The sequence below is a fragment of the Gymnodraco acuticeps genome, unplaced genomic scaffold, assembly GCF_902827175.1.
Source record: "Gymnodraco acuticeps unplaced genomic scaffold, fGymAcu1.1, whole genome shotgun sequence".
NCBI lineage: Eukaryota > Metazoa > Chordata > Actinopteri > Perciformes > Bathydraconidae > Gymnodraco > Gymnodraco acuticeps.
Genome location: NW_022991003.1, coordinates 1 through 26,503, shown reverse-complemented (window position 1 = coordinate 26,503; position 26,503 = coordinate 1). Strand labels below are relative to the sequence as shown.

General features: G+C 41.7%; 3 protein-coding genes across 4 annotated transcripts; 1 reads left to right on the top strand and 2 right to left on the bottom strand.

Annotated features, from left to right (window-relative positions):
- Positions 1-90: 90 nt before the first annotated feature.
- Positions 91-3,049, top strand: LOC117559376 (protein PML-like). 2 transcript variants are annotated; one of them, XR_004570976.1, is made up of 3 exons: positions 91-495; positions 1,666-2,427; positions 2,460-3,049. XR_004570976.1 is itself a non-coding variant. In XM_034236128.1 (2 exons), the coding sequence occupies exons 1-2, from the start codon at positions 420-422 to the stop codon at positions 2,319-2,321; spliced, it is 732 nt and encodes a 243-aa protein (XP_034092019.1). In that variant the 5' UTR covers positions 91-419; the 3' UTR covers positions 2,322-3,049. The 2 variants fall into 2 exon arrangements, 1 of the variants encoding a protein (XP_034092019.1); XM_034236128.1 differs by having other exon boundaries at positions 1,666-3,049.
- Positions 3,050-3,253: 204 nt separating this feature from the next.
- Positions 3,254-25,528, bottom strand: mpi (mannose phosphate isomerase; the record flags this gene model as incomplete). Its single annotated transcript, XM_034236126.1, is given in 5 exon segments — positions 3,254-6,321; positions 7,662-7,870; positions 12,822-12,995; positions 14,732-14,911; positions 25,387-25,528. Coding segments are annotated over 5 exon segments (924 nt in total), but the record flags the coding sequence as incomplete, so codon positions are not given.
- LOC117559375 (protein ANTAGONIST OF LIKE HETEROCHROMATIN PROTEIN 1-like) lies at positions 9,718-11,783 on the bottom strand. Its single transcript, XM_034236127.1, has 2 exons — positions 11,433-11,783; positions 9,718-10,983 (listed from the first exon to the last, which is right to left on the bottom strand). Exons 1-2 carry the CDS (start codon positions 11,546-11,548, stop codon positions 10,077-10,079), a joined length of 1,023 nt encoding a protein of 340 aa, XP_034092018.1. The 5' UTR covers positions 11,549-11,783; the 3' UTR covers positions 9,718-10,076.
- Positions 25,529-26,503: the final 975 nt, after the last annotated feature.

The following is a 26,503-nucleotide window of genomic DNA, read 5'->3' as shown; positions in this document are numbered from 1 at the left end:
GCCATTAAATCCTGTAGGGGCCAGCACTCCGCCTGAGACGCTTGTGTTGTGTTCCTTTTTCACAGAAGAAGAAATGTTTCCAGATGACTATTTTGGAAAGCTGATTTTCAAGCTTTCTTTCTGAAAAATACGATTTGAATTTGCTACAAACATACACCACAAACTACACAATTTAGTCTGTGTGTATTTTTAGAGCCTAGACTGCAACTCATTTGTTTCAGTTTATTTAATTTAAATTAAACTCGAACGATGCTTTTATTATGAAAGTTTCTGCTGTTTAAAAACATGGAGGGAAAATCTTCAGGCGACTTTGTAGTGACGCTGATATATGTAGATAAATACTAACTGATAGAGTCTCTAGTGTTTCTTTATTTCACCAAACTGTGTGGCTGTCTTATTGTTGAACCGGATGTGTCGGGATGCAGAGCTCAGACGGAGCAGAAAAGTCTCAACAACAGAGGCTGGTTTTCTTCGACTTGGAGACAACTGGACTGAGTAAGATACCTCCATGAGACTTTAAATGGACTTATGACCTGTTTTCAGACAGATACAAGTGTATGTCTCTGCTTTAAAGTTTCCATGTTTTGTCAGGATAACTTCTGTGGTAGACAAATCACACTGGACACTTACTGCATAATAACCTTTAATTTAGTTTTATTGTCATCACTACAAATTTAATTAACGAGTTATCAGTTTACAGGCAGTTTGCATAATGCCTACTCGATCTTACCCTCAAGCTTGAGATATTATAAATGATGTCTGTTTAAAAGTATTACATATATGTTGTTATATTTTATGACTTGACACTAGGGCTGCAGTTGGTTTCAGTTTGATCCATTTTCTTGATTGGATAAAAATGTGGCTTCAATCAGAGCTTTTCTCATACCTTTACATCTCCATTGTGAAGGGCCCATCTGGGCAATGTAGAGCTGCAACAATTAGTCAACTTATTGATTAGCCAAATAATCAATTAGTTAGTAATTGCTAGCTAGTTAATAGTCAATTCAACCTTTATGTAATATTCATGGCAAAATTGCAGAAGATGTGTTTTTGATCATTTAAAATAAGGAGTTTTCCTGCTTTCGGATAAGTCAGACATTAAAGACATCACCCTGAACTTTGAGAAACTGGGATTGACAGTCTTCACCATTAATCTGACATTTTGCAATGAATCTAGAAAATAATCATCAAGGATAGCCCTTTGACAATGTTGCATTCAATTTAGTGTAGTACATTGACTGTGAGGTGTTTTATTTTCTGAATCTTATTGATTCACTGTTTCTAAATTGATTTTCAAGATTATTTATCATCACAAAAAGGCCTAGCATGAGATATAGTAAGATTTTACCCATATATCCCTTGCCTAATTAACACAGTTTTCTAACAGTTTGTAATTAATCAAAACTCCACCTGGAGGCCTGATCTCCGTGCAGTGGGTTGTGTGTAGGTGTTGGGATCAGGGGGTCACAGGTTCAAACCCCACTGCAGTCAGCATGTCGTTGTCTCCCTGGGCAATACACTTCACCCCAAATTGCTCCAGTGGGGATTGTCCACAGTATTGAGTATGTAAGTCGCTTTGGATAAAAGCGTCTAACAAGTAACATGTAATGTAATGTAATCTCCAGTAATAATTTCCCCTGATGCTCTCCTGTGTTTTTCCCGCAGGTAAGAGTTGTGAGATGGTCCAGCTGGCTGCAGTGAGTGGAGGTCACTCCCTCAACCTGTACCTCATCCCTCGGGGTCAAATGCAGCGAGGAGCGTCCAAAGTGACCGGCTTCATGGTCCGCAGACAGAGGCTGTACCTCCATCGCCAGCCTGTCTTCACCAACACCCTGCGAGAGGCCCTGGTCTCCTTCATAGCTTTCCTCCAGATGTTCAGACATCCTCTCGTCGTCGGCCACAACATCCGCCGCTTCGACTGTCCTGTGCTTGCCCGAGCTCTGGAGGAACTGGACCTCCGGGCAGAGTTTGAGGCCGCGGTCTCCGGCTATGTGGACACTCTGCCTCTGGCCCGGGAGATGCTGAAGGAGCGCGGCCTCAAGAGTTTCCGACAGGAGAACCTGGTCAGGGAGCTGCTGGGTGTGAACTACAAGGCCCATGATGCTTTGGAGGATGTGCGGGCTTTGCAGGCTCTGTATAGTGTGCTTCAGCCCACACCAGAGTTGATCTGTAGGCATCTGTTCACCCTGGACACCATGAAGGACAAGCCAGCTGCTCAGTCTAAAGAGCCAAAAGGACAGCGCCCCCTGAGGGAGAACGTAAAACAGACAGCGAAGATCACAGAGAGTAAAGAGGACAAAGCCACACAGGAGAACATGTGAAAACATCTGGACGTTTTCATTACACAAAACAAGATGGCTGCTGTTCTTTTGAAGCTGTCAATTTCCTCAAATGCTTGATGGTGGAAGTTGAACAAATGAAAGATTGACTTCACTTCAGTGTATCAAAAAGAAAAATGAACCGCAGCGCAAATGGGATTATACCACTGTGATTTTGAAAGGTGAGAGAAGTGAAAACTAGACAATGCATGCACAAAGTCCTACTTCTGTGTTATGCAGCACTAAACAAAAAAGCACTGAAACCCTCTAGATTAGGGTGCGATTAGTTGGTTAACAAAAACATGCACTGAAATGTATTGCACAATAATCTTTGAGACAAAAAATATGTTGCATCTATGGGATTCTTCAAGAGGGTTGTGGAAATATGTTTCTATTTGCTATTCTTTAACGTTAATATTTATATTGTTTTGTTACTGAACATTTTGTATCTGTTTTTATCTGAATTTATTTTCCGTGAGTTCTACATAATATTTCTATTGAAGGTAAATTCATCTGCTAATAAAAGTATTGTATTTCTACAGGGTGTCCAGAATGCTATGCAACATTTTTGGTGAGTGCTTTGTAACACATGAATATTTTAGTCAATTATTTAGAATAATGGATTAATATGATACCATTGCAGTCAAAGATAGCACACGGTCATTTTTAATGGTTTCCCACTTCAAATGTTCAAATTTAAATTCACAGATTTTAGGACCTTTTTGGCGCTCAATACGAAGTACACAGCAGATTAGATTGCTTCCACACAGCTCTCACCATAGCTGCTAGCTTCTAGATCAGCGACAGCTAACGGTTGGTACACATTTACTTATAGAAATCAAATTAGTAATACCGAACAGGCCCTTAATGATTTGTTAGCAGTATTGTAAGATTTTACATCAAACTGTGCAGACGCAATAAAAGGAGTTCAGTTGTAGTAATGGAACAAGGCTTTATTAAACTACTTCTACACACACATGTTATCTGCAGTCCCAGGCATAACCATATTTAAAAACCCTAAACCATGCCTTTACTAGAGAAATATTCCAAGACTATAATTAAACCACTTCAGCGTCATGTGCATTTTAAGGACAGGAGGTCAAAGTGGACAAAACAAACGTGTGGACATACAGTTTTTAAAACGATAAGGTGACTCAAAACAAGATCAGTAACAACGATGTGAGAATCTAAAATAAAAGTTAAAACTCAATTCATATTTAAATCAGTGATCTCTACACGATTACTAAATACATTTTTTTTTAAAAGATGGAAAAAAAGTTGGTTTGTTAACAAAAAAACGTCTTAATGTTTAGAGCTACAGGAAGAGGAATTGAAGGAAGGGTTCCTTAATCAAGAAGACCATGATTTTAACTTAAAACCTCCCAAATATTCTTCCTTTTTTCCACAATTTCAACAACAGACAAATAAAAGGTTTAGTGCACATACATCAGGGACAAGCTTAGAAATCAACCCACATGACTTACATGGTCATCGGTAAAAGCATTGGATCAATTCACTGTCATTCATTCAAACTACAAGAGACATATTTACTCACTGGCAGGCAGTTACAGCATTCACTCAAATAATTCAAGAAGAATCCACTTCATTGATTGACTTCATTCAGATTGACCCTGATACAAACTGGAATATTATGTGGAAATTTGCACCATACTGAAATAATCTACTTACAATATTCTACCAACATGTTGGACCACCACATAATACACAGGTAAAACCTTACAATACGGCATTGTTCAAGGGTCAATTTCACTTATTATGGAAAGTCGAGTAATAATGAATCAGTTCAAACAACAAAACATGCAACGTCTGTTGAAAATCCAGCTTCACACACTTAGAAATACAGACATGTTTGATACGATATTACAAAACTGAATGCAGCATTTTGTTGTACAACTGTACAAGATTTGTGTTAACGGGCTTCAGTCAAATTGTACATGTAAGCATCGGACAGCAGTAGTGCATTTTCCCTCATGAGTAACTTTAAGATGTAGTTAATGAAAGCGACATTAACCGTGATGGTTAACGGCCCTCTTTGTTAGTTTTTAACTTTATGATTGTTTTATACTTTGAAAATAAGTTTCCTCACCGTAAACATGCACTGGTAACAGTTAAAAGCAGTAATACTTTCCAGGGTAAACTTCACTGACACTCAAGATTACATTTGTAAGCTACTAAATCCTGTGTCAAATGTCCTTTTTAGTTTACTATCATATTTAGCCAGGCACATTTTAGTCCGAACTTTCTAAGGTTCTTATCAATGAAAAGCTCAAACTGATATTTCAGTCAATCTAGTTTAACCAAAAATATCCTCTCGTTTCCTTCTCACAAGTCCTGGTTTTCCCTTGTTAACTTTAACTTCATTAAGTTATTCTCCCTCCTGACAAAGACTGAGAAACCCAACAGCTGTACAGAAGAAGATAAGGGCCACATTTCTTTCTTCTTCTGAGAAAAAAGTCAGAATGGTTTTGCTCAAATTCTGACTTTAATCTCAGAATTTCTCTTAAAATAAATTAGATTTTCTTCTCAGAATTTTGACTTTAGTCTCACTCTCACTTTTGGCCAGATCTAAAAAACTTTAGATTTAACATGTGGACTTAATCATCGTCCATACAGCTACAAAATGTTTTGAGCTGTATGGACGATCTTAAAGGAGATGTTGGTAAAGCTAACTAAATGTATCCCCGGTCGAGATTGAAGGCCCCTCTCCGGTCTTACTGCTCAAAATCAAACATGCACAGGCATCTCAGTGTTGCACTATATACCCTTAACTTTTCTATCTATGTATTGTATCCAGGTCTGGATATTTACTAACTGAGAAAGACTGCTGGTTCATATATCAGACATGCTCAGTCCTCAGGTGGTTCTGCAGGTGTACAAAGCAGTGAGTGATGGTGGTGTACTGCACCTCTGTAAACATGTCCTCCACCCTGCTTCAGTTCTGTTAGAAAGTATTATAATAGGATAAAAACGTGCAGCTGTAAGTGTTTTATCACTAAAAAGGAAGTATGTCATAAACACTGAAGAAGGGCCAGTTTTAAATTGAGCATTGAGCAATATTTCCCGGATTATTTCATAGTTATATTGAGGCTTTGAACTGTGGGTTCAAATCAGTGGGTGGAGCTTGATCAGTTGTGAAGTTTTGTTTTGGCCCAAATGTTTATTTGCTGTTCTAGACAATTCTGTATGATCTTCATTATCAGAAAGTGTTTGCCTAGTTGTCGTTGAATTGCACATTTTCCTTTCTTCTGAGCATTGAAGTCCCTTCCGCTTCAGAAAAGCTACCACACCACATAGACCTTTATACTGTGGTTTTTCTAGTTCAAGAACAACCTTTCATGCAACATTTTAATCCTTATCATTTACCCCACAAGGATGAAGTGATCTGAGCACTGCCTTACTACTTTTTAAATAGGATCATGGTCAGTGTTCTGGACATATCATTTGACTTTTGATTCTCAGTATATACCCAGCACCTTTAAAGAATTTAGAAGAGAACATCCTATGTTTTTTTTCTATAAGATGTAAATTGCACCGCTCAAGGTAAAAAAGACAATTCAAATCTGCTGTGGACTTTAAAGCTAAAGAACACTGCAGGTTGGTTTTAGGTGGGAGGGGGCCTCTGTGTCTGAAAGCTCCTTTAACGTACTACCTACTGTGAGGTGCAGGGGGATCATTGGGCTCAATCCTGATCGCAGCGTAGATCTTTAGGAGCACACACACACAGGAAGCCTTCACACACACACACACTGCTTCAGACTGGCAGCTACAGGAGGCAGCAGGCCCGGAACATGGTCATCCCTGAGGGGCATGTGACATGCAGGGAGACGCTCTCATTGGCCGAGACGAACAGGACGGTGCCCCGGCTCAGTGTGATGTCAGAGAGGGCAGCGACAGAGGTCGCCATGGCGTCCCCTTCGATGACCAGGAGGATGCTGGCGCTGTCGACGGGGGCAACGGTGTACTGCTTCACTGAGGGGGGGACCTGCAGGAGGGACAGGGTGAGAGTCTCATTGCAGCATTACCCATAAGCCCCTCAGTTTCAGCCCTGTTTCCAAAGTGCTGATTCTCTGTCTGTTACTTTAGATGAAAATAAGGAGCCCCTCCCCACGCTCCTCTGAGAGATATTTGGTTAAAAAGAACACAATGGTGCTCTAGGAGGAGATTCAGGTGATAAGAGGGGGGGGGGGTTACCTTGGTTGGTGATTGGCTAATGGTTACACAAGCCAATAAATCGTTATGACATCATAAAGTGGCCAAAATCTGATCAGCTCATTTTCAGACAGGTTTTTATAGAAATGGATCAGGACAAAAAGAGAGAGAATCTTTGTTCCAGATGTAGAAGAGACATGAACAAGTGGATTTTGCGCAATAGGTGACCTTTAAGGGATGGGCAATATATTGTGATTTTAGTGATATGAGACTAATTATCACCTTCGATTTTGGATATTGTGACATGGCATGAGTGTTGTATTTTCATGGTTTTAAAGGCTGCATTAAAGTAAAGCAATGTCATTTATAAAAAAAATATTTTCTTTCTTAAAGTGGCCCTATTATGTTTATGCTTTCCCTTTCCTATAATCAGTATGTGATATAGGTTTCTGTGCATGTAAATGGTCTGCAAAGGCCGGCCAGCTAACCAATCAGAGCAGACTGGGCTCTGGTTTCAGACAGAGGGTGAAAAGAGGTGCTGCAGCACAGGCAGTATGAGAAAAATAAAGAGCTTTTTGAACATTAGAGCATGGAGACATGTCACAGTAGAGACACATAATACATTTTCCAAACAGCTGGTTCCTTTAGTCTGAATGTGTGTTTGATGCGTGATCATTATTATTTAGAGTCATTGCGTGCCTATTGATTTGAACAAGATCCGTGTATCCATCATTTCCTGGTCTTCTCTAAAGAAGAGGGACCAATGGAAACGTTGTCATGTTGCCGTTGTTCAGCATGGAAACATTCATTAGCTAACAATGACATTATTGTTCTATTAATATAAAGGGAGGTCAGGTACTCTTTAAAACAGCTGCTAGTTATGGGTACTTTTTACTGAAGTACATTTCAAAGCTTCTTTACTTTGACTTGAGTAAAGAAGTTTAGTCAGTACTTCTACTTTTACCAGAGTATTTTTAAACACGAGTATCTGTACTTCTACTTGAGTAAAGGATGTGTGTACTTTTGCCCTCTCTGATAACAAGAGGACCACAGATGTGACAGGTCATGAGTTATTAATGTTGCATTTCTTTAGCATTACCAATCAAATCCCCATATGTTAAATACACCCTCCCTCCTAAAGAGTTATCATTCAGTAATGTTGGATTGTTCTACCTGTATCCTCATGACAGAGAAGTCTGGCACGGGGGGGTCGTACAGGGAGACGCAGGGGTCGGAGGCGTCCTGGACACAGGGGAAGATCTTGGAGCTGGCCGGGGCGGGGGTGTAGTTCAGCATCTCACACAGCGTGTTCACGTCGATGTATTTGGGAGTCAGACCGGCCCTCACCGTGTTGTCTGAGCAGGCCATGCACTCCACACAGTCTACATGGATGGATTAGGACATAGATAATAGTTTTAAATAAGCAGAATTGGCAGTGGACTCTCCTTCAAACAGGAAAATCAATCCTCTAATACTCTTACAATGTGCAGCCTGTGAAGTTAAATGCATTACAGGAGCTTTTTCTTCTCCTCCACTCCTACTTTTATTGTTACGGGCCCTCCACACTACAAGCGTTTCAGGCGTAAAATTACGCCTCTAGCGCGTCTGCCCATTCACTTTGAATGGGGTGACGTCACGTCCGCTCACGTTTTCGCCGAACTGCATCACGGGAAGGCAAGCGTAACTTTGAGAGCGTCTCGCGCGTAAAAAGTTGAACAATGTTGAACTTTTTACGCACGAAACGCTCTCTCCGTTCCTGACAAGTGAGCGTAAGCCAATCAAATCCCGTTTCAGAAAATCTGACAGCTCAAGCCGTAGCCAATCAAAAACCGCGCATACGCTGGGAGAGATATCCTGAGATATCCCGCCGTTCATGTCTATATTTGAAATAAAATGGACGAGGTTATAATCGTAGCGGTAGCGAATCACCCTGTATTATTTGATGTGACCCTGTTCACCTACCGGGATAGAAACCAGAGGAACCAGGCATGGAAGGAGGTGGCAGAGACAGTGGGGGAAACTGGTAGGTTTTCGCCTGTTTGGGGATTTTATATCCAGTTTACTTCATGTTAACATAGCTAATGAAACATAGCCGGTATATTTAGCATAAAATAGCGCCATAGACATTAATCACATACATGTTAATCATCCGCTGCCACATCATAGACTATATTGCATTACATTAATGCACACAGTCATACTCCTTTCACATTTCTTAGTTATATATATATATGCAAAAATTCATTCCTAGCATTCTATTTCCATGTAAATTACTGCTTTATTTAATTTTTATCTTTTTGCAATTTAACTGTACAATACATGTTGTGTTTTATATTAGATTTCTTGTTTTGTATATATGCACCATGACATCAAGTCAAATTCCTAGTATGTGCAAAGCTACCTGGCAATAAACCTGTTTTTGATTCTGATAAAGTGTGACATGTAAAACCTTGTATGCAATTGAAAGGGATTTGGTTTTCATTAATGGAGCAATCATTTTCTGAAATTCAAGAAATTAACTGTATTCTTTCATTTTCATTTTATTAGACGAAGTGTGCAAAAAGCGTTGGAAGTCCCTCAGGGGCCGATACCGCAGGGAGAGGATCCTGGAGAAGGAAGGGAAAAGTAGCGGGGCAGGGGCTTCCGGGGGATCTAAGCCCTGGCGTCTCGCGGCAGTAATGAGCTTTTTAAAGCCCTTCATGCTGGACCGTGAGACGTCCAGCAATTTCCCCCGGCAACCCCTGCCTCCACCCACCGGAGCAGAAGAAGAGGAAGACTCTATGGGTGACAGCCTGGATGACAGTCTGGAAAGCCAGCCAGAGCCAGGTAGCAGTCAGCCGGCCAGTCAGCCGGCCAGTGTGCCGGCCAGTGTGCCGGCCAGTGTGCCAGACGGTGTGCCGGCCAGTGTGCCAGCATTCCGGGGGAAGAAGAGCAGGGGAAGGGAGATGTCCCCTTTTGAGGAGAACCTGCTGTCGGCCGTAGGCCCGATGCTGGCCATGCCACCACCACCACCACCACCACCACCCCCACCACCAGTGGTGGAGGTGGAAGACGAGGACCTCCTTTTTTTAAGGAGTCTCTGGCCTGCAATGCAAAAGCTGAGCAGGACGAGCAGCATGAGACTGAAAATGAAGCTACAAGAGGCGGTCCTGGAGGCCACAGAAATGGACATTAATAATTAATTAATTAGATACTGATACTGATCCACATTACATCTTTTTACACTCATCACTCATCACACACAACATCACATAAATAAAAGTTATTTAAAAGTATGTTATGGCTATACTGTGTCTTGACTTGTTCATGTGGTTTGTCAGTTACAACATACCAGGAGCTTCTTGTATGTCGATATATAATGTGCTGTCTTCTGTAATTATTCAGGTGAAACCCTGATGAAAATTATGAGTGGTTTATCACTAAAAACAGGGCTGAAGGAAAAAGGTTGTTAGTTATATCATGATATCAATTCAAGAAACATGTTTATTAGGAATGGTTGATTTTAAAATGGCTCATTTGGAATATTTGCTTTTTAAAGAAAATGGGTAGCTCTTAAAAGAGCTTTTTGGTTTGGAGACAAATATGGGCCTACACCACATTTGCCTGCCATCGCACTGCCCCCTCCTCGTTGAAGTAGGAGCAGAAGGTCTCCCGCTGTTGGATGGATTGCCGTGTGGCATTGTTGGAGCCCATCCTCGGTGCATCACACAGGGTTGGAGTAACTTCATCCGTGGACCTTGCGATAGGTGTGCGTGATGGCATATCAATGGTCTTCCTGCGGAGGAAGTTATGCAACACACAGGCAGCCTTCACACACAACTCCGTCACCTCGGGGCTGGTGGTGATGACACGCCTGAGCATTCTCCACTGGGTTGAGAGGATGCCAAACGCACATTCAACCACCAACCTGGCACGGCTGAGGCGGTAGTTAAATAACCTCCTTTCACGGTTGAGGTGACGTCCAGGGAATGGACGCAGAAGGTTGTCCAGCAGCGGAAATGCCTCATCTCCAACGAAGACATGGGGGAGAGGGCCCCGCCGCTCTGATCCTGCGATGACGGTGTCAGGTGGTAGCTGCAGACTGCCGTCTCGGAGGCTCTCTCCAAATGCAGAATTCCGCAGGCTCCCACTGTCGCTGCTCCTCCCAAAGCCTCCAACATCCACTACCCTGAACAGGTACTCAGCATCCACCACAGCCAGCAGTACCAAGGAGTGGGTGGACTTATAATTAAAGTAGAGGGAACCTGCATTTGCTGGAGCCTGGATAACGACGTGCTTCCCATCTATGGCACCAACACAGTTGGGAAACTCCCAGCGCTCCTGGAACCCAGCAGCGATGGCTCTCCAATCCTCCACCTGTGGTACCGGCATGCACTCCTCGACCAGGGCGGTCCAGATGGCCCCCGCAACCTCCTTGACAATGACTGCCACTGTAGAACGCCCGACCCGATAGCTGAAGGCTATCGTCGCGTACGAGTCACCAGTTGCCAGGTACCTGAGAAAAAAAGATATATACATGATTACAAAATATATTTATTCAGACCCCACACACACACAGACCACAGATCCCCCCCTCCACACATTGAACACAGACACACACATTGAACACAGACATTGAACAGACACACACATTGAACACAGACACACACATTGAACACAGACACACACATTGAACACAGACACACATTGAACAGACACACACATTGAACACAGACACACAGACACACACATTGAACACAGACAGACACACAGATCCCCACACACACATTGATCACAGACACAGACACACACGCCATGTACACAGGGGAGCAATACTGTGTTTACCTAGATATCTTAATTAATGTTACCCATCTGAACTAAATCACAGACTTCAGTCATCATTCGTGCATTCTCTCTCCTTCTATACAGAGTCAGATTAAAGAAGTAGAAATACACAAAACGTACCGTAGGCAGATGGCGAGTCGCTCGGCGGGGCCGATTGACATACGCAGATGGGTGTCCACCTTTGTAATCAGTGGGCCCACCTTTCCGAGCAACTCGTCGAACACCTCCTTGCTCATCCTGAAGTACCTCTGAAAAAGGCGGTCATCGAGACGGAGCTCCTGGACGAGAAGGTGGTATTCCCCCCTTTGTAGACGGCATCCATTTTAGCAATAGTGGAGAAGAACCGGGGTTTTTCACTTTGTATGTCCGGGGCGGGAGATTCACATGGAGATTCTGATTGGTTGTTGGTCGCGGGGCTCGAAGAAACGCCCCAAGCGTAAATCTTGGGGCGTTGGAAGCGAATTTTACGCTTGTAGTGTGGCCGGCCCGTTAGTGATTTCCGACATTTTTGACTATGGGTGTGAACTCACAAAAAGGTCAACTGTGCCAGATAACTGTGATCTCCTCTAAACACATATCTTATAGCTCCAAAAACATTTAAAAACAGGAAATCACACACTGTAGTTTACTTTGTCCTATTCACACACACTGTCCTGCTGCAGGACATTCTCAAAGGGCACCAAATGTGTATTAATTCACAACAGAAAATAGTCCCAATTTCTCCTTTTTGTCACATTTGGCAAAAAATACACTACCCAGCTCTGTTAGCAAGAAACTGAGATAAAAAATGTTAAATGTGTGAGCCAATCTTAAAGACTAATGTCCTCAGTCGGAACCAATGGGCTTGGGTTAAGTGCCGCAGACAGAGCAGGCGAGTTAGAAAATATTGAGTAACACATTGTCACATTTTTGGCTTGGTTGACACACACACACACACACACACACACACACACACACACACACACACACACACACACACACACACACACACACACACACACACACACACACACACACACACACACACACACACACACACACACACACACACACACACACACACACACACACACACACACACACACACACACACACACACACACACACACACACACACACACACACACACACACACACACACACACACACACACACACACACACACACACACACACACACACACACACACACACACACACACACACACACACACACCCACAATATTGAAGTGACTGTTATTGTGTATATATTGATTGTTGTGCTTTTATTTATGTCTTAATGTGTGCATATGTATAAATGTGTCTATTGATTGATTGATTGATATATAGGATATACATATTTTTATATATATTGGTATTTTTGTATTCGGGATTGTGGGAAACGGTATTTCGATCTCTCTGTCTGTACACACAAACTGAACACTTCTCTGATTAACAGGACTACTGGAGGAACTCTGGAGTGTCAACAACTTCATTATCTCATGAACACAAACAGAAAGCATCGTCTGACCTCCGTAGAGGTAGGCGTGAGGCTCGTTGGCCCCCAGGAACATGGCCTGGCCCGGCTCCAGCAGCATGTGGTTCAGGAAGTAGATGGAGAAGCACCCGATGTCTCCGGGGTACTGAGAGTGGAGCCGCAGCAGCAGGTCTCCGATGCTGCTCGACGTGTCCTTCCCTGCTGCACCTGCACACGTCATAACCATCCATGAGGGTTATTTGGTTAGTAAAAACAGTTTTAAAATGACAAATCCATTCAAAATCCCATCTGTACAGAGGTGGGAAGTAGTGGAGTACAAATACTTTGTTACTATACTCAAGTACATTTATCTGGTATCAGTACTTTACTCCACTACTTATTTTTCTGACAACTTTTTACTTTGACTTCTTAGATGTTGAACCCAAATACCTGTACTTTCTACTTCTTACATGTTGAACACAAATACCTGTACTTTCTACTTCTTACATGTTGAACACAAATACCTGTACTTTCTACTTCTTACATGTTGAACTCAAATACCTGTACTTTCTACTTCTTACATGTTGAACTCAAACACCTGTACTTTCTACTTCTCTCATTTTCCAAACAGCTGGTTCCTTTAGTCTGAATGTGTGTTTGGTGGCGTGATCATTATTATTTAGAGTCATTGCGTGCCTATTGATTTGAACACGATCCGTGTATCCATCATTTCCTGGTCTTCTCTAAAGAAGAGGGACCAATGGAAACGTTGTCATGTTGCCGTTGTTCAGCATGGAAACATTCATTAGCTAACAATGACATTATTGTTCTACTAATATAAAGGGAGGTCAGGTACTCTTTGAAACAGATACAGGTGAGGTACTCTTTAAAACAGCTGCTAGTTATGGGTACTTTTTACTTAATTACATTTCAAAGCCTCTTTACTTTTACTTGAGTAAAGAAGTTTAGTCAGTACTTCTACTTTTACCAGAGTATTTTTAAACACCAGTATTTGTACTTCTACTTGAGTAAAGGTTGTGTCACACATGTGTCACATCCTTTACTCAAGTAGAAGTACAGATACTCGTGTTTAAAAATACTCGGTGTGTACTTTTGCCATCTCTGCCTCTGTAGGATAAGAACATTTCAGATGTTGCGCCTCCTGGTGGTTAATCACAGTGCTGCTCCCCTTCCTAGTCTGGGACACTTGATCAAATGTATTTCGGTGTTTTGTCTTATCCACGATGATGCTGGCCTTAATTTCGTTTTTCTATGTATTTATATTTTTAATGATAACCTATGTTACTTCTGCTTCAGTAAGTACCACTTGATGCATGATTACATTTTACAGCTGATATAATATATCTCTATTTCTAACACATGGGCATCAGAGAGCAGATTGTTAAGTATGGTCAAATTAACCGATAAACCAAAATCATTTTAACAGTACAACTGACGTTTTCACCAATATTTAAAATCAGGAGAATTTATAAAATTAGGGAAACATTAGGTTTAGTATTTACCTTCCCTATGGAATATGTTTACACTGCAAATGGCTGCTTATCTTTGATATTCAAAGTGTTATGAGTTAATAGATACCAAATACATTATTGTGCTCCTTGTTTCTAAGATACAGCCATTTTTTTAGCATCCTGTATTTATTTTATTCTTTGGGCACATGGTACTGTTTTTCCCAAATTTAATTCAATATATAGAATAAAAACAGTAGTCTTTTTCTATGCCCAAAGTGTTAATATAGTATGACTTAAAACGAAAAAACTATGTTGTTAATGGTTGTTCCTGTCATGTTCAAATAGACGGAGAGCAACAACATAAAACGCACTGGATAAAATGTGATACTTCTCCCTCTAAACTCTAATAATGCTTAATGACTAACCAACTAAATCAACTAACTAAACCCAGTAACCCTGCGTCTGTTTCCAGCTTCCCTTCAACCTCCTCACCGTCTTCAGTGACTCTCTTGACCAGCATGTTGAGCTGATCCACGAACACCTTCTTCTCGCAGTTCATCATCCTGGTGAAGCACTTCTTCAGCACCTGGCCCGTGTGGACCGCATTTCCCACGCTGCACCTCAGCTCCTCTGCCGCCTCATTTCCCACCAGAGCATGAAACTCTGGGACAGCTGATGGATAATAATAATAATACATTTAATTTCAAAGCGCTTTTCCAGGTGCTCAAAGACGCTTTACAGAGGTGATAAAGCGAGATAAAATAGAATAAAAAATTATTAAAACAGCAACACATATTAAAATAGAATAGAAAAATATTAAAACGGCAACACAACATAATTCATAAATTAAAAGCCAGTCTGAAGAGGTGTGTTTTGGTCAGTGTTTTGAAAGTGGGGGGGTCGGTGCAGTCTCTGATGTGTTGTGGAAGGGAGTTCCAGAGGGTGGGGGCAGCGATGGAGAAGGCTCTGTCCCCCCAGGTTCGGATGCTTGGTTCGTGTGGGGATAGAAAGGAGGTTGGCTTCTGATGAGCGAAGGCTGCGGGAAGGGGTGTGGTGGCGGATCAGGTCGGTGAGGTAGGGGGGGGGGGCTGGTTATTGAGAACTTTGTGTGTTAGCAGAAGGATTTTGAAGTGTATTCGTTGACGGACAGGGAGCCAGTGCAGGTTTTGAAGGACGGGGGTGATGTGGTCTCTGGAGCGGGTGTGGGTGCAGCGCAGTGCACACACACATACGCACAAGGTAAGAATGTATTTGATTCAAACCCTTAGAAGTACAGGTCTTTACCACTTCACCCATAATATAACACGCTGTATATGTTAGAGCCAGTATAGGCCACCTAATTGTGACGTCTGTAGTCAACACACTATAAAAGACTACAATTCCCACAGCGCCTCCTCTAGAGTGACAGTGATGGGCAACCTGTCAGAAAGACGCCGTCGAGGAACAGTTTTTAACCGTCCAATTACCCTTTAAGTTATTGTTGGAGAAAATACAGTTTGTCTCCTCTTATTGATTTGAATGCACTGATACTGTGTGGGTGTATCTTTGCACCGTGTATGACCTTGCAGCTGCCTCTTCTGAGATAGGAGAAGGCAGGGCATGATTTATGTCGTTGATGCAGACGAGAGGACACATACTTGTTGGCTCCTAACTTCTCTGAGGGGCAAAGAGCAACAGTGGCGCGAAGGAAGTACGTGACTTTCCAGAGATGTCCCCGACACCTGCTGACCAACCCGATTTACGACTTTGCTGATGCCTCCTTATTTTAGACTATATAAGATGATGTCTTTTTCTGCTCCAGTGAGCAGCATAGCGCATGCGTGTGAGTTGAACCATATCCTTTGTATGTGATTTAACTCTGCTCCTTCTTGCAAGAATAAATTAGTACCTGACTATTGATTCTCATCCCGGTGTCGAGTGATATTTTCCTAACAGTTATTAAGTTATATAAGCCTTATCAAGAAAGAAAGAATACCTAAGTTGTTTGGTATTTTATTTGAGTTTTGCCTCTCTGTTTTGAATATTGTAAATGCCTCTTTTCTTTGTTGCATGTGTAAACGTTTGTTGTTTTATTTTGAACAAACACATCGCATAACATCATCCAAACCATCGGAGGCCAAGCAACTCTTCAACTGTAAGTAATATAAAGGAAAGAAAACAAGTTCAAAATGTCTGTTTAAGGCGTCAAGTGGCTTGAAAGAAAAACTAGGAAAGAAGCCATGACAGTATATGCATGTGTGACCTCATTAAACACCATCTTTCTGTCCTTGTTTCTCTAGTAACTGCCCAAACATCTATCCCACATCCATCTTTCTGTCCTTGTTTCTCTAGTAACTGCCCAAACATCTATCCCAAATCCATCTTTCTGTCCTTGTTTCTCTAGTAACTGCCCAAACATCTATCCCAAATCTATCTTTCTGTCCTTGTTTCTCTAGTAACTTCCCAAACATCTATCCCAAATCCATCTTTCTGTCCTTGTTTCTCTAGTAACTGCCCAAACATCTATCCCAAATCCATCTTTCTGTCCTTGTTTCTCTAGTAACTGCCCAAACATCTATCCCAAATCCATCTTTCTGTCCTTGTTTCTCTAGTAACTGCCCAAACATCTATCCCAAATCCATCTTTCTGTCCTTGTTTCTCTAGTAACTGCCCAAACATCTATCCCAAATCCATCTTTCTGTCCTTGTTTCTCTAGTAACTGCCCAAACATCTATCCCAAATCCATCTTTCTGTCCTTGTTTCTCTAGTAACTGCCCAAACATCTATCCCAAATCTATCTTTCTGTCCTTGTTTCTCTAGTAACTGCCCAAACATCTATCCCAAATCCATCTTTCTGTCCTTGTTTCTCTAGTAACTGCCCAAACATCTATCCCAAATCCATCTTTCTGTCCTTGTTTCTCTAGTAACTGCCCAAACATCTATCCCAAATCCATCCGTCTATCCTTGTTTCTCTAGTAACTGCCCAAACATCTATCCCAAATCCATCTTTCTGTCCTTGTTTCTCTAGTAACTGCCCAAACATCTATCCCAAATCCATCTTTCTGTCCTTGTTTCTCTAGTAACTGCCCAAACAATCTATCCCAAATCCATCTTTCTGTCCTTGTTTCTCTAGTAACTGCCCAAACATCTATCCCACATCCATCTTTCTGTCCTTGTTTCTCTAGTAACTGCCCAAACATCTATCCCAAATCTATCTTTCTGTCCTTGTTTCTCTAGTAACTGCCCAAACATCTATCCCAAATCTATCTTTCTGTCCTTGTTTCTCTAGTAACTGCCCAAACATCTATCCCAAATCTATCTTTCTGTCCTTGTTTCTCTAGTAACTGCCCAAACATCTATCCCAAATCCATCTTTCTGTCCTTGTTTCTCTAGTAACTGCCCAAACATCTATCCCAAATCCATCTTTCTGTCCTTGTTTCTCTAGTAACTGCCCAAACATCTATCCCACATCCATCTTTCTGTCCTTGTTTCTCTAGTAACTGCCCAAACATCTATCCCAAATCCATCCGTCTATCCTTGTTTCTCTAGTAACTGCCCAAACATCTATCCCAAATCCATCTTTCTGTCCTTGTTTCTCTAGTAACTGCCCAAACATCTATCCCACATCCATCTTTCTGTCCTTGTTTCTCTAGTAACTGCCCAAACATCTATCCCAAATCCATCTTTCTGTCCTTGTTTCTCTAGTAACTGCCCAAACATCTATCCCAAATCCATCTTCTGTCCTTGTTTCTCTAGTAACTGCCCAAACATCTATCCCACATCCATCTTTCTGTCCTTGTTTCTCTAGTAACTGCCCAAACATCTATCCCAAATCTATCTTTCTGTCCTTGTTTCTCTAGTAACTGCCCAAACATCTATCCCAAATCTATCTTTCTGTCCTTGTTTCTCTAGTAACTGCCCAAACATCTATCCCAAATCTATCTTTCTGTCCTTGTTTCTCTAGTAACTGCCCAAACATCTATCCCAAATCCATCTTTCTGTCCTTGTTTCTCTAGTAACTGCCCAAACATCTATCCCAAATCCATCTTTCTGTCCTTGTTTCTCTAGTAACTGCCCAAACATCTATCCCAAATCCATCTTTCTGTCCTTGTTTCTCTAGTGACTGCCCAAACATCTATCCCAAATCCATCCGTCTATCCTTGTTTCTCTAGTAACTGCCCAAACATCTATCCCAAATCCATCTTTCTGTCCTTGTTTCTCTAGTAACTGCCCAAACATCTATCCCAAATCCATCTGTCTATCCTTGTTTCTCTAGTGACTGCCCAAACATCTATCCCAAATCCATCTTTCTATCCTTGTTTCTCTAGTGACTGCCCAAACATCTATCCCAAATCCATCCGTCTATCCTTGTTTCTCTAGTAACTGCCCAAACATCTATCCCAAATCCATCCGTCTATCCTTGTTTCTCTAGTAACTGCCCAAACATCTATCCCAAATCCATCCGTCTATCCTTGTTTCTCTAGTAACTGCCCAAACATCTATCCCACATCCATCTTTCTGTCCTTGTTTCTCTAGTAACTGCCCAAACATCTATCCCACATCCATCTTTCTGTCCTTGTTTCTCTAGTAATGTGGAGTTATATTTGTATTTATTCATGTTAGCAAACTATGGATAAGCTTAAAATGAGAATAATTTGGGTAAAACTGTGAGCTGCATTTGGGGCCTGTTGACATGTGTTTTTGAGGACAAAGGAAGATGGGGGAAGGGGAGAGCATGTCCTGATTTGCATTCAACTTAGATCTAGCTGCAGTGTTTGTGAGGTTAAGAGAGGTCTCTTGGGTTTCTCTGGTGCTTATCAATAGTAGCAGTTAAGTGAATACTGTTCAAACAATACCTGTGTTTGTGTTTTATATTGATTTCTCTGTTTTATCCTTTCATAAATGTAAGGACTACAAATGGCTATAAACATTCTGGGCTGGTTGGAGTAAACAGGGTTTTATGGCTCTGTGGGGGAGGTGTAGGTATGCAGGCCTTGAGACCTTTTGTTGGAAAGTGAGCCTGTTTGGTTTCCTGCTGCGTTTCCTGCTGCGTTGCGTCTCCCAATGAGATGACCTGAAAAGATGACCAGCTGACCTAACACCAAACCCCTCCTTCTTACTCTGGTATATCTCCGGTGGATCCCTGGCGTTCGGCCTCTTCTTCACATGCTGCGCTCGGGTGAAAGTAGCTCTGCAGTATGCGGACTAGAGCAGGAGTAAGCCGGCATTACTCCTTAAGCATTGCAATATAACTGTAATATATCATGTTGTATTGTAATGATTGTATTGCATTGTCATATTGCCATTAAAGTAGATTATTGTTAACGGTTACTTTGTAGATATGGATTCCTTCCTGTATTATAACCAGCTTCATAGGAACGCGCGGAGATTTGAAAAGCGGACCAGTTATCCCTCCAAATCTCTAACAAAATGGTGACCCGACGTCTATAACGAAGCTGAGGAAGAATTCAGACGCTTTCAAACATCTCAGACAATCAGCAGGACTCTGCAACTTTGCAAATAAGGTAAGCAGACGATGAAAGTCGCCTGTCTGTAATTGGATACGCTAAAACTTTAGGATTGTCTGTAGGCGTTTCACAGTGTTTTTATAGTTTAAATGGAATATACAATGCATATTTTACTATGTTAGGAAAGTTATATACAAAACGTAAACGTGGATCGACAGGTAGACGAAAGTCCTGCGTGACGTGAAATAGAGCAGTTTGGCGCGGATCTGCAGGTGTTTATTCCTGAGTGGCGTAGAAATGGTGCAGTTTGTGTGAATGCGAGGTTTGAATCCTGCACGGCAAAACCTGAAAACTCGATATATCAGATCGAGTCGCCGTTTAAAACTGGGGTTTAAATAACAGACCAATGCTAAAAGCTTAAAGCCAGAGGTCTGTTATATATTAAACCAAGGTAGAGCGTTTCCCTTTGTCTGGAAACTTCTGCTGCTGCCATCTAGTGGCTGAAAGGGGGTATCACACCCTTGAAACTTCTGCTGCTGCCATCTAGTGGCTGAAAGGGGGTATCACACCCTTGAAACTTATGCGAGCTTAGAGTTTAATCATTACATTGCTGGCCGGTATTGTTTGGTAAACTGGTACAAAACAATAAGGGATTGAACATTTTTTACAACGACAGCACCAGGAGATGAGTAAACTCAAGAATCTGTAGAGTGTAAATACATTGTGCAAAACACATTTTACACTCGAACTGTTTGCAAATGTAGACAATATAAATAAATGTTCAGAAAGAAGACATAGGCCTACACTTGATTCAAATTTCATTACTGTGATCCGATTGGTGTGCTCTGCAGGTTTACTATTGTTCGAAGTAACAGTGGGATTTAAAATGAGAGAAGATATGGAGATGTTCTTTCATAGTGTGTGGAATATGTGATGCTGGAAACATGTAAGTATTTCAGAGTTGTGTTGGGTAAATATGTAACAATGGATGAAACAATTTTTGGAGTTAGTTTTTGTAATATCATAAGTAGACATTAATTATGTTGTTTAGATGGCATTTAACAACTAAGACAGATAGTATGATTAGAAAGAGACAGAGTGGAAAGGGTTGGATTTATTTAACATCAGTGTGCTAGACTTCTTATAGGTAATGTGTACCGGGACCTGGACTCCCCCTCTGAGTTAGAAAGGCTTTGATCCCGACCCTCCAAGCAGACAACGAGACCTAACCCAACAGGAGACTCCTCCTTCTCCATCGTACAGACAGAGAACCAGAGCTGAACCAACAACAACAACAAGACTACATCAAGACTGCAGCCAGAACTATCTCCACCTGTGGCATCCAGAACCAAACCAGCATGCTGACATACAGAGAGATACTCTCATCGGTCCCTCAAACAGGACATGAAGTTCCAAACTGCGCCGCGAGATTTGGCACAATAGACATGAGAGCAGAATCCGCCCTCCATAAAAACAGCAGAGAGACTGTAAAGGAGGAGTGCAACAACAGTGGCATGATGGGGCTGCAGATGTGACTGGGCCAATGGCTGCCTACAAAAGTTACAGCGGATGGATTCAACAGCTGATGGACTGAAGAGAAGACAGAATCAGAGGAGTTGGCATGGTCGATTAGAAGTGAGGAGGCCGGGGTCACGGCTTGAGAAAACCAGGGGAGGAGGAAAGGAGAACGGGAATGAGTGAGTTACACATAAACACACTTATTCACGAAACGCACATTTAAATAACTTGAATTAACTTCATAAATACGTAAAGACAGAAAGATTTATTAATCATTTGGTAAATTAAAAATAGCAGTAAAGAGGAAACTATTAAAGTAAAATGATAATCATCCTAAAACACACTGACAGAGTAGAACCATATTCTTCAATATTTTCATCATGTTAACAATTCATTCTTTAAGACATTTTTATTCATGTGTGAATAAAGTAGCGGTCTCATTGGTTACAATATTGATCACCATTAAAAGGATAGTTTTAGGAACCACTCTATAGGACAAATCTTTGTTTGTATTAATGGCTAGTGCCAAGCCACATATTAAATTCCAATCTAAAGTGTTGATTTCACCATTGTGGCATAGTTATTACCAGACTTCGGTTTTAAATCCTTGATAAAGGAGGGAGTAATTGTTGCATGTTCGGACACCCAAGGTTCCACACACTGCTAAAGAGTTTATCATTGTTTTTTAAGTAGACCAGAATTATAATGAGCTATGAAATGCAGAGCGACACAGATCCTAGTAATGTTTTGACTCAAGATAATAGTTATTGTACAAAAGTTTCTGAAATAGATCATTAGACATTTTAATTAGTAGTGGTACTCGAAGGAAGTGAGTTTTGTACCAAGTTTCAGGAAAAGTGGGAGGCGGAAGTCCCAATGACAAGTGAGAATCATCTTGAAAATTATAGTTGAAATCGTGACATATTTTTGTAGACAAAGGATACTGGCCTATGCTGAAATGTCAAAGTCTCTGCAGAGCACGACACATGGCCAAAAAAGACGGAGACCAACTGACCTTTGACCCTGACCGACAGTGTAACTTGACAAGGCACTGTGGATGACTGACTCTGGGGTGAACCTGACCAAACTTGACATGACAACCAGACAGTGTGAGTGTGAATGAATGCCGGCATGTGATCAGTGTAACTGCATGATTCTAAAACAATAACTAACCAAGCATGTTTTTGGACTAACATATTATTTTGGAGCTCCAAGGGAAACGAGAGGTTTCCTAAAAATTCCACAAAAAGGGGAAACCGCACATGTGATATTTTCCTCTCACATGAGTTGGCGGTTTGCAAATGTAAAACTACAATCTGAAGATTCTGTTTCTTTTAGGCCTGAAGGACGGAGAGGAACACTTCTTTTCACTGAAGTGTTCACTGTGGAAATAATGATAATAATGTTCGTTATGTCCCTAACCAATTACCTGACAGTTTTTGTTCCCCTCCCATTACAGGCTTTTGTTACACATGATTTCATGTGTAAAAAGGGGGAGTGAGTATAATGTATAAATGTCAACATGGCTGTAAAATTCACAATTTACATTTTTTAAGGATTGAGCATTGAATGTAATTAACCTGCTCCATATCTGGGGATAAGATACTGTTTGATGAATGTTGAGATGTTTCTAAATATTGATTTGAATTATAACAGGTAACAAAGAAGCAGTGGCCAAGGGGCTACTGTGAAACCGAAGAAGTTGACCTGTGATAATGAAACAATTTTGTAATATTTTAACAGACATTAGAGTAACTGAGGTTTGAAATGTAGAAAGAACATATTACAGTTAAAGCTAAAACATAGTAGTGTATTGAGACAGAATTTAATTTAGACAACATCATGTAACTAGCCTGGTAAAGGAGTAAAAGCCATAGACTTTATTGTTTAGGTCATTATGGGGATATACATTTCATCTAAATTTATAATAGAAAGACATTTGATGACAGTTTGTTGGAATTCTGTATTCATTTTTTCAGCGTGATAATATCTAAGCACTGACAGGTAGAAGCAGTATCACCAGGAAATCATTCACTTTGTTAGCATCGTGATTTTGGTTGTTTTTGAATCCATAACATTAGTGTGTTTCTTTACCAGAAACATTAGTAGTTCATATTATGTTTGGATTTTAAATAGGATTTCATTTAAAAATAAACACAGATGCTTGTCAGAAATTCAGAGCTATTGAAATATGTTATTTAGTTTACCTAAAGATGTTGAGGTTCTTATTTAGTTGGCACAATCCAAGTATTAAGATTCTGAAGCTGCACTGGCAGATAGGAGGTCTACAATTAATTTGGAAAACCTGTTCACAGACGGCTGTTGTTTCAAGACACCCCACCAACAGGCTCCAAGTGGGTCAAAACAGCTGAGCGTAGGCTTGAGGGAGTTGTATCAGATTTCTCCACACAGGTCACCGGCGCCAAAAGGGGGACCCGAGAAGCACGAGGACAAAGTGGCTCAACCCCAGGCTCTCCGACCCCGACCGAGTGACCCAGCGGACCTCTTATGCCGTCTGCCTGGGAGAAAAGGGGGACAGCTCGTACCACGGGAGCCAGTGTGCGGCGGGGAAACCACCTACTAGGACCAGGGGACGACATCAGGACGGACGTGGCCCTGGCAGACGTGGACTACTCGGAAGCAGCAGACTGGAGGAGCAGGACCCTGGAGACATCCTTACAGCAGACGACCCGGGAGGCATCATCAGCGGGCCGGAGAAGGAGGACCCTGGAGACATCTCTACAGCATCGACCCGGAAGCCGCCATCAGCGGGCCGGAGGACGAGGAGGAGGAAGACATCTCTCTAGCAGGCAGCCCAGAAGCTGCTGTCAGCGGATTGGGTGGACAAAGACACGGCAAGCCGGGACGGCGCAGCAGAGGAGTCTACTTCGCTCTGATCAGTTCTACCCGTGAAGGGAAAGCTGCATCTCCCCCTCCCTATTAGCTGTCCTTGTGGGCTATTCCTCGGGGGGGGGGGGCTGATGATTCTAGCACTCAGCTACCCCCTCATGGTTCCTTCACTGCCATGGAAAGTGGTGTTCGGTCTCCATGAAGGTTTCAAGTACTCTGAATACCAGCTTCGGATGGATTTACGGACACAGTAGAAAATAATGACCGTGGGTATATTTCAAAATGCCTTGTCTAAGTTTATCTCTGGAGAAGGAGATAAAAAGGGGGATTTGTAGAGTTATATTTGTATTTATTCATGTTAGCAAACTATGGATAAGCTTAAAATGAGAATAATTTGGGTAAAACTGTGAGCTGCATTTGGGGCCTGTTGACATGTGTTTTTGAGGACAAAGGAAGATGGGGGAAGGGGAGAGCATGTCCTGATTTGCATTCAACTTAGATCTAGCTGCAGTGTTTGTGATGTTAAGGGAGGTCCCTTGGGTTTCTCTGGTGCTTATCAATAGTAGCAGTTAAGTGAATACTGTTCAAACAATACCTGTGTTTGTGTTTTATATTGATTTCTCTGTTTTATCCTTTCATAAATGTAAGGACTACAAATGGCTATAAACATTCTGGGCTGGTTGGAGTAAACAGGGTTTTATGGCTCTGTGGGGGAGGTGTAGGTATGCAGGCCTTGAGACCTTTTGTTGGAAAGTGAGCCTGTTTGGTTTCCTGCTGCGTTTCCTGCTGCGTTGCGTCTCCCAATGAGATGACCTGAAAAGATGACCAGCTGACCTAACACCAAACCCCTCCTTCTTACTCTGGTATATCTCCGGTGGATCCCTGGCGTTCGGCCTCTTCTTCACATGCTGCGCTCGGGTGAAAGTAGCTCTGCAGTATGCGGACTAGAGCAGGAGTAAGCCGGCATTACTCCTTAAGCATTGCAATATAACTGTAATATATCATGTTGTATTGTAATGATTGTATTGCATTGTCATATTGCCATTAAAGTAGATTATTGTTAACGGTTACTTTGTAGATATGGATTCCTTCCTGTATTATAACCAGCTTCATAGGAACGCGCGGAGATTTGAAAAGCGGACCAGTTATCCCTCCAAATCTCTAACAGTAACTGCCCAAACATCTATCCCAAATCCATCCGTCTATCCTTGTTTCTCTAGTAACTGCCCAAACATCTATCCCAAATCCATCCGTCTATCCTTGTTTCTCTAGTAACTGCCCAAACATCTATCCCAAATCCTCTTAATGACCCTGTGGGATTTTGGGACTCACATTTGAGGAACCCCAGGATCTCCTCCGCCGGTCTGAAGCCGCAGAGGCCCTCAAAGCGGGTGAGGGCGATGGCCATCTCCGGCTTGTGGTTGTTGTCTGGATAATGCTCCGGAAACTGAGCATGGAGACGAGCCGCTAACTCCTGACCAAAGCATGCAGACAGAAAAGGAAGAAGGTTACTAGAGAGGGGAAGTGAGGGAGGAGAGCAGGTCGACCAAAGTCTGTTCTGGACCAATGGCTTCAATGTCCAAACCAACAGAAAACATGTTAAACCATGTTGAATGCAGTCTTTCTAATAAACATATGTAGATGTGTGTGTATAGCACTCTCTTTGTAACAATTTGATAAGATTGCTTTCAGCCATTTGCATTTTCATATGGCCATTTTAAGGAGAAAGCAACATAAAGGTGAGATACCAGCTTTGAACTGAAACAAACAGCCGCTTGTTTGGTTTTTTAAGTGGGAATGAACCTCTTATTTTAATCAACTATATGTGGATACCCCCCATATTCAGTCATCTTTACCATTATTGAATTCAGGGACAGATTTTTTCGGTTAAAATCAAAGAAGCAGAGCCAGAAATATAATCGTTTTTATTCCATGCAAGTATTGAAAAAACTGGCGCCTCTGTAAAAACTCAATGTGGAATTTGTCATGCTAGTAGATTTATTAGACTTTTCAAAGCTCTCTCTTTCTCTCAACAAAATATGGAGTAATGCTCATGGAGACCTGTAAACAGACGTATATGTGTAACATGTGTGCAGTTCCTCTTTAAGGTTTGGGTAACAATCACACACAATGTCCTAAGTAACAATGTCTTCAGGTGGTGGGAACTCACTGTCATTTCTGATTAGTAAAATGTATCCCAATTTATATGTAACCCTTACGTTGTGTTCAGGTCTCCCCTTGACCCGTTTCAAGTTAAAATGATATAATAACTACGCTCTATTTTTTGGTATCGGAACAAGGCTTCATGATGTCCTCCACAGCAGCTATATAAACACTACAAAACTGATTTTGACCATTTAGCCAAGTCTGAAGAATAAAAAAAGTGTATCATTTGGTGTTCGGGTCTGGGGAGGCCCAGCTGAATTGTTGGGGGTGACTCAGGGTCAAA

What these genes read in the sequence shown, in the direction of transcription:
- LOC117559375 (XM_034236127.1), bottom strand. Translation starts at nt 11,548, where the DNA reads ATGAGCAAGGAGGTGTTCGACGAGTTGCTCGGAAAGGTGGGCCCACTG. An exon ending in CGACTCGCCATCTGCCTACG is followed by an intron (nt 10,984 to 11,432) that starts GTACGTTTTGTG and finishes TTTTTTTCTCAG; the next exon opens with GTACCTGGCAACTGGTGACT.
- LOC117559376 (XM_034236128.1), top strand. Translation starts at nt 420, where the DNA reads ATGCAGAGCTCAGACGGAGCAGAAAAGTCTCAACAACAGAGGCTGGTT. An exon ending in CTTGGAGACAACTGGACTGA is followed by an intron (nt 496 to 1,665) that starts GTAAGATACCTC and finishes TTTTTCCCGCAG; the next exon opens with GTAAGAGTTGTGAGATGGTC.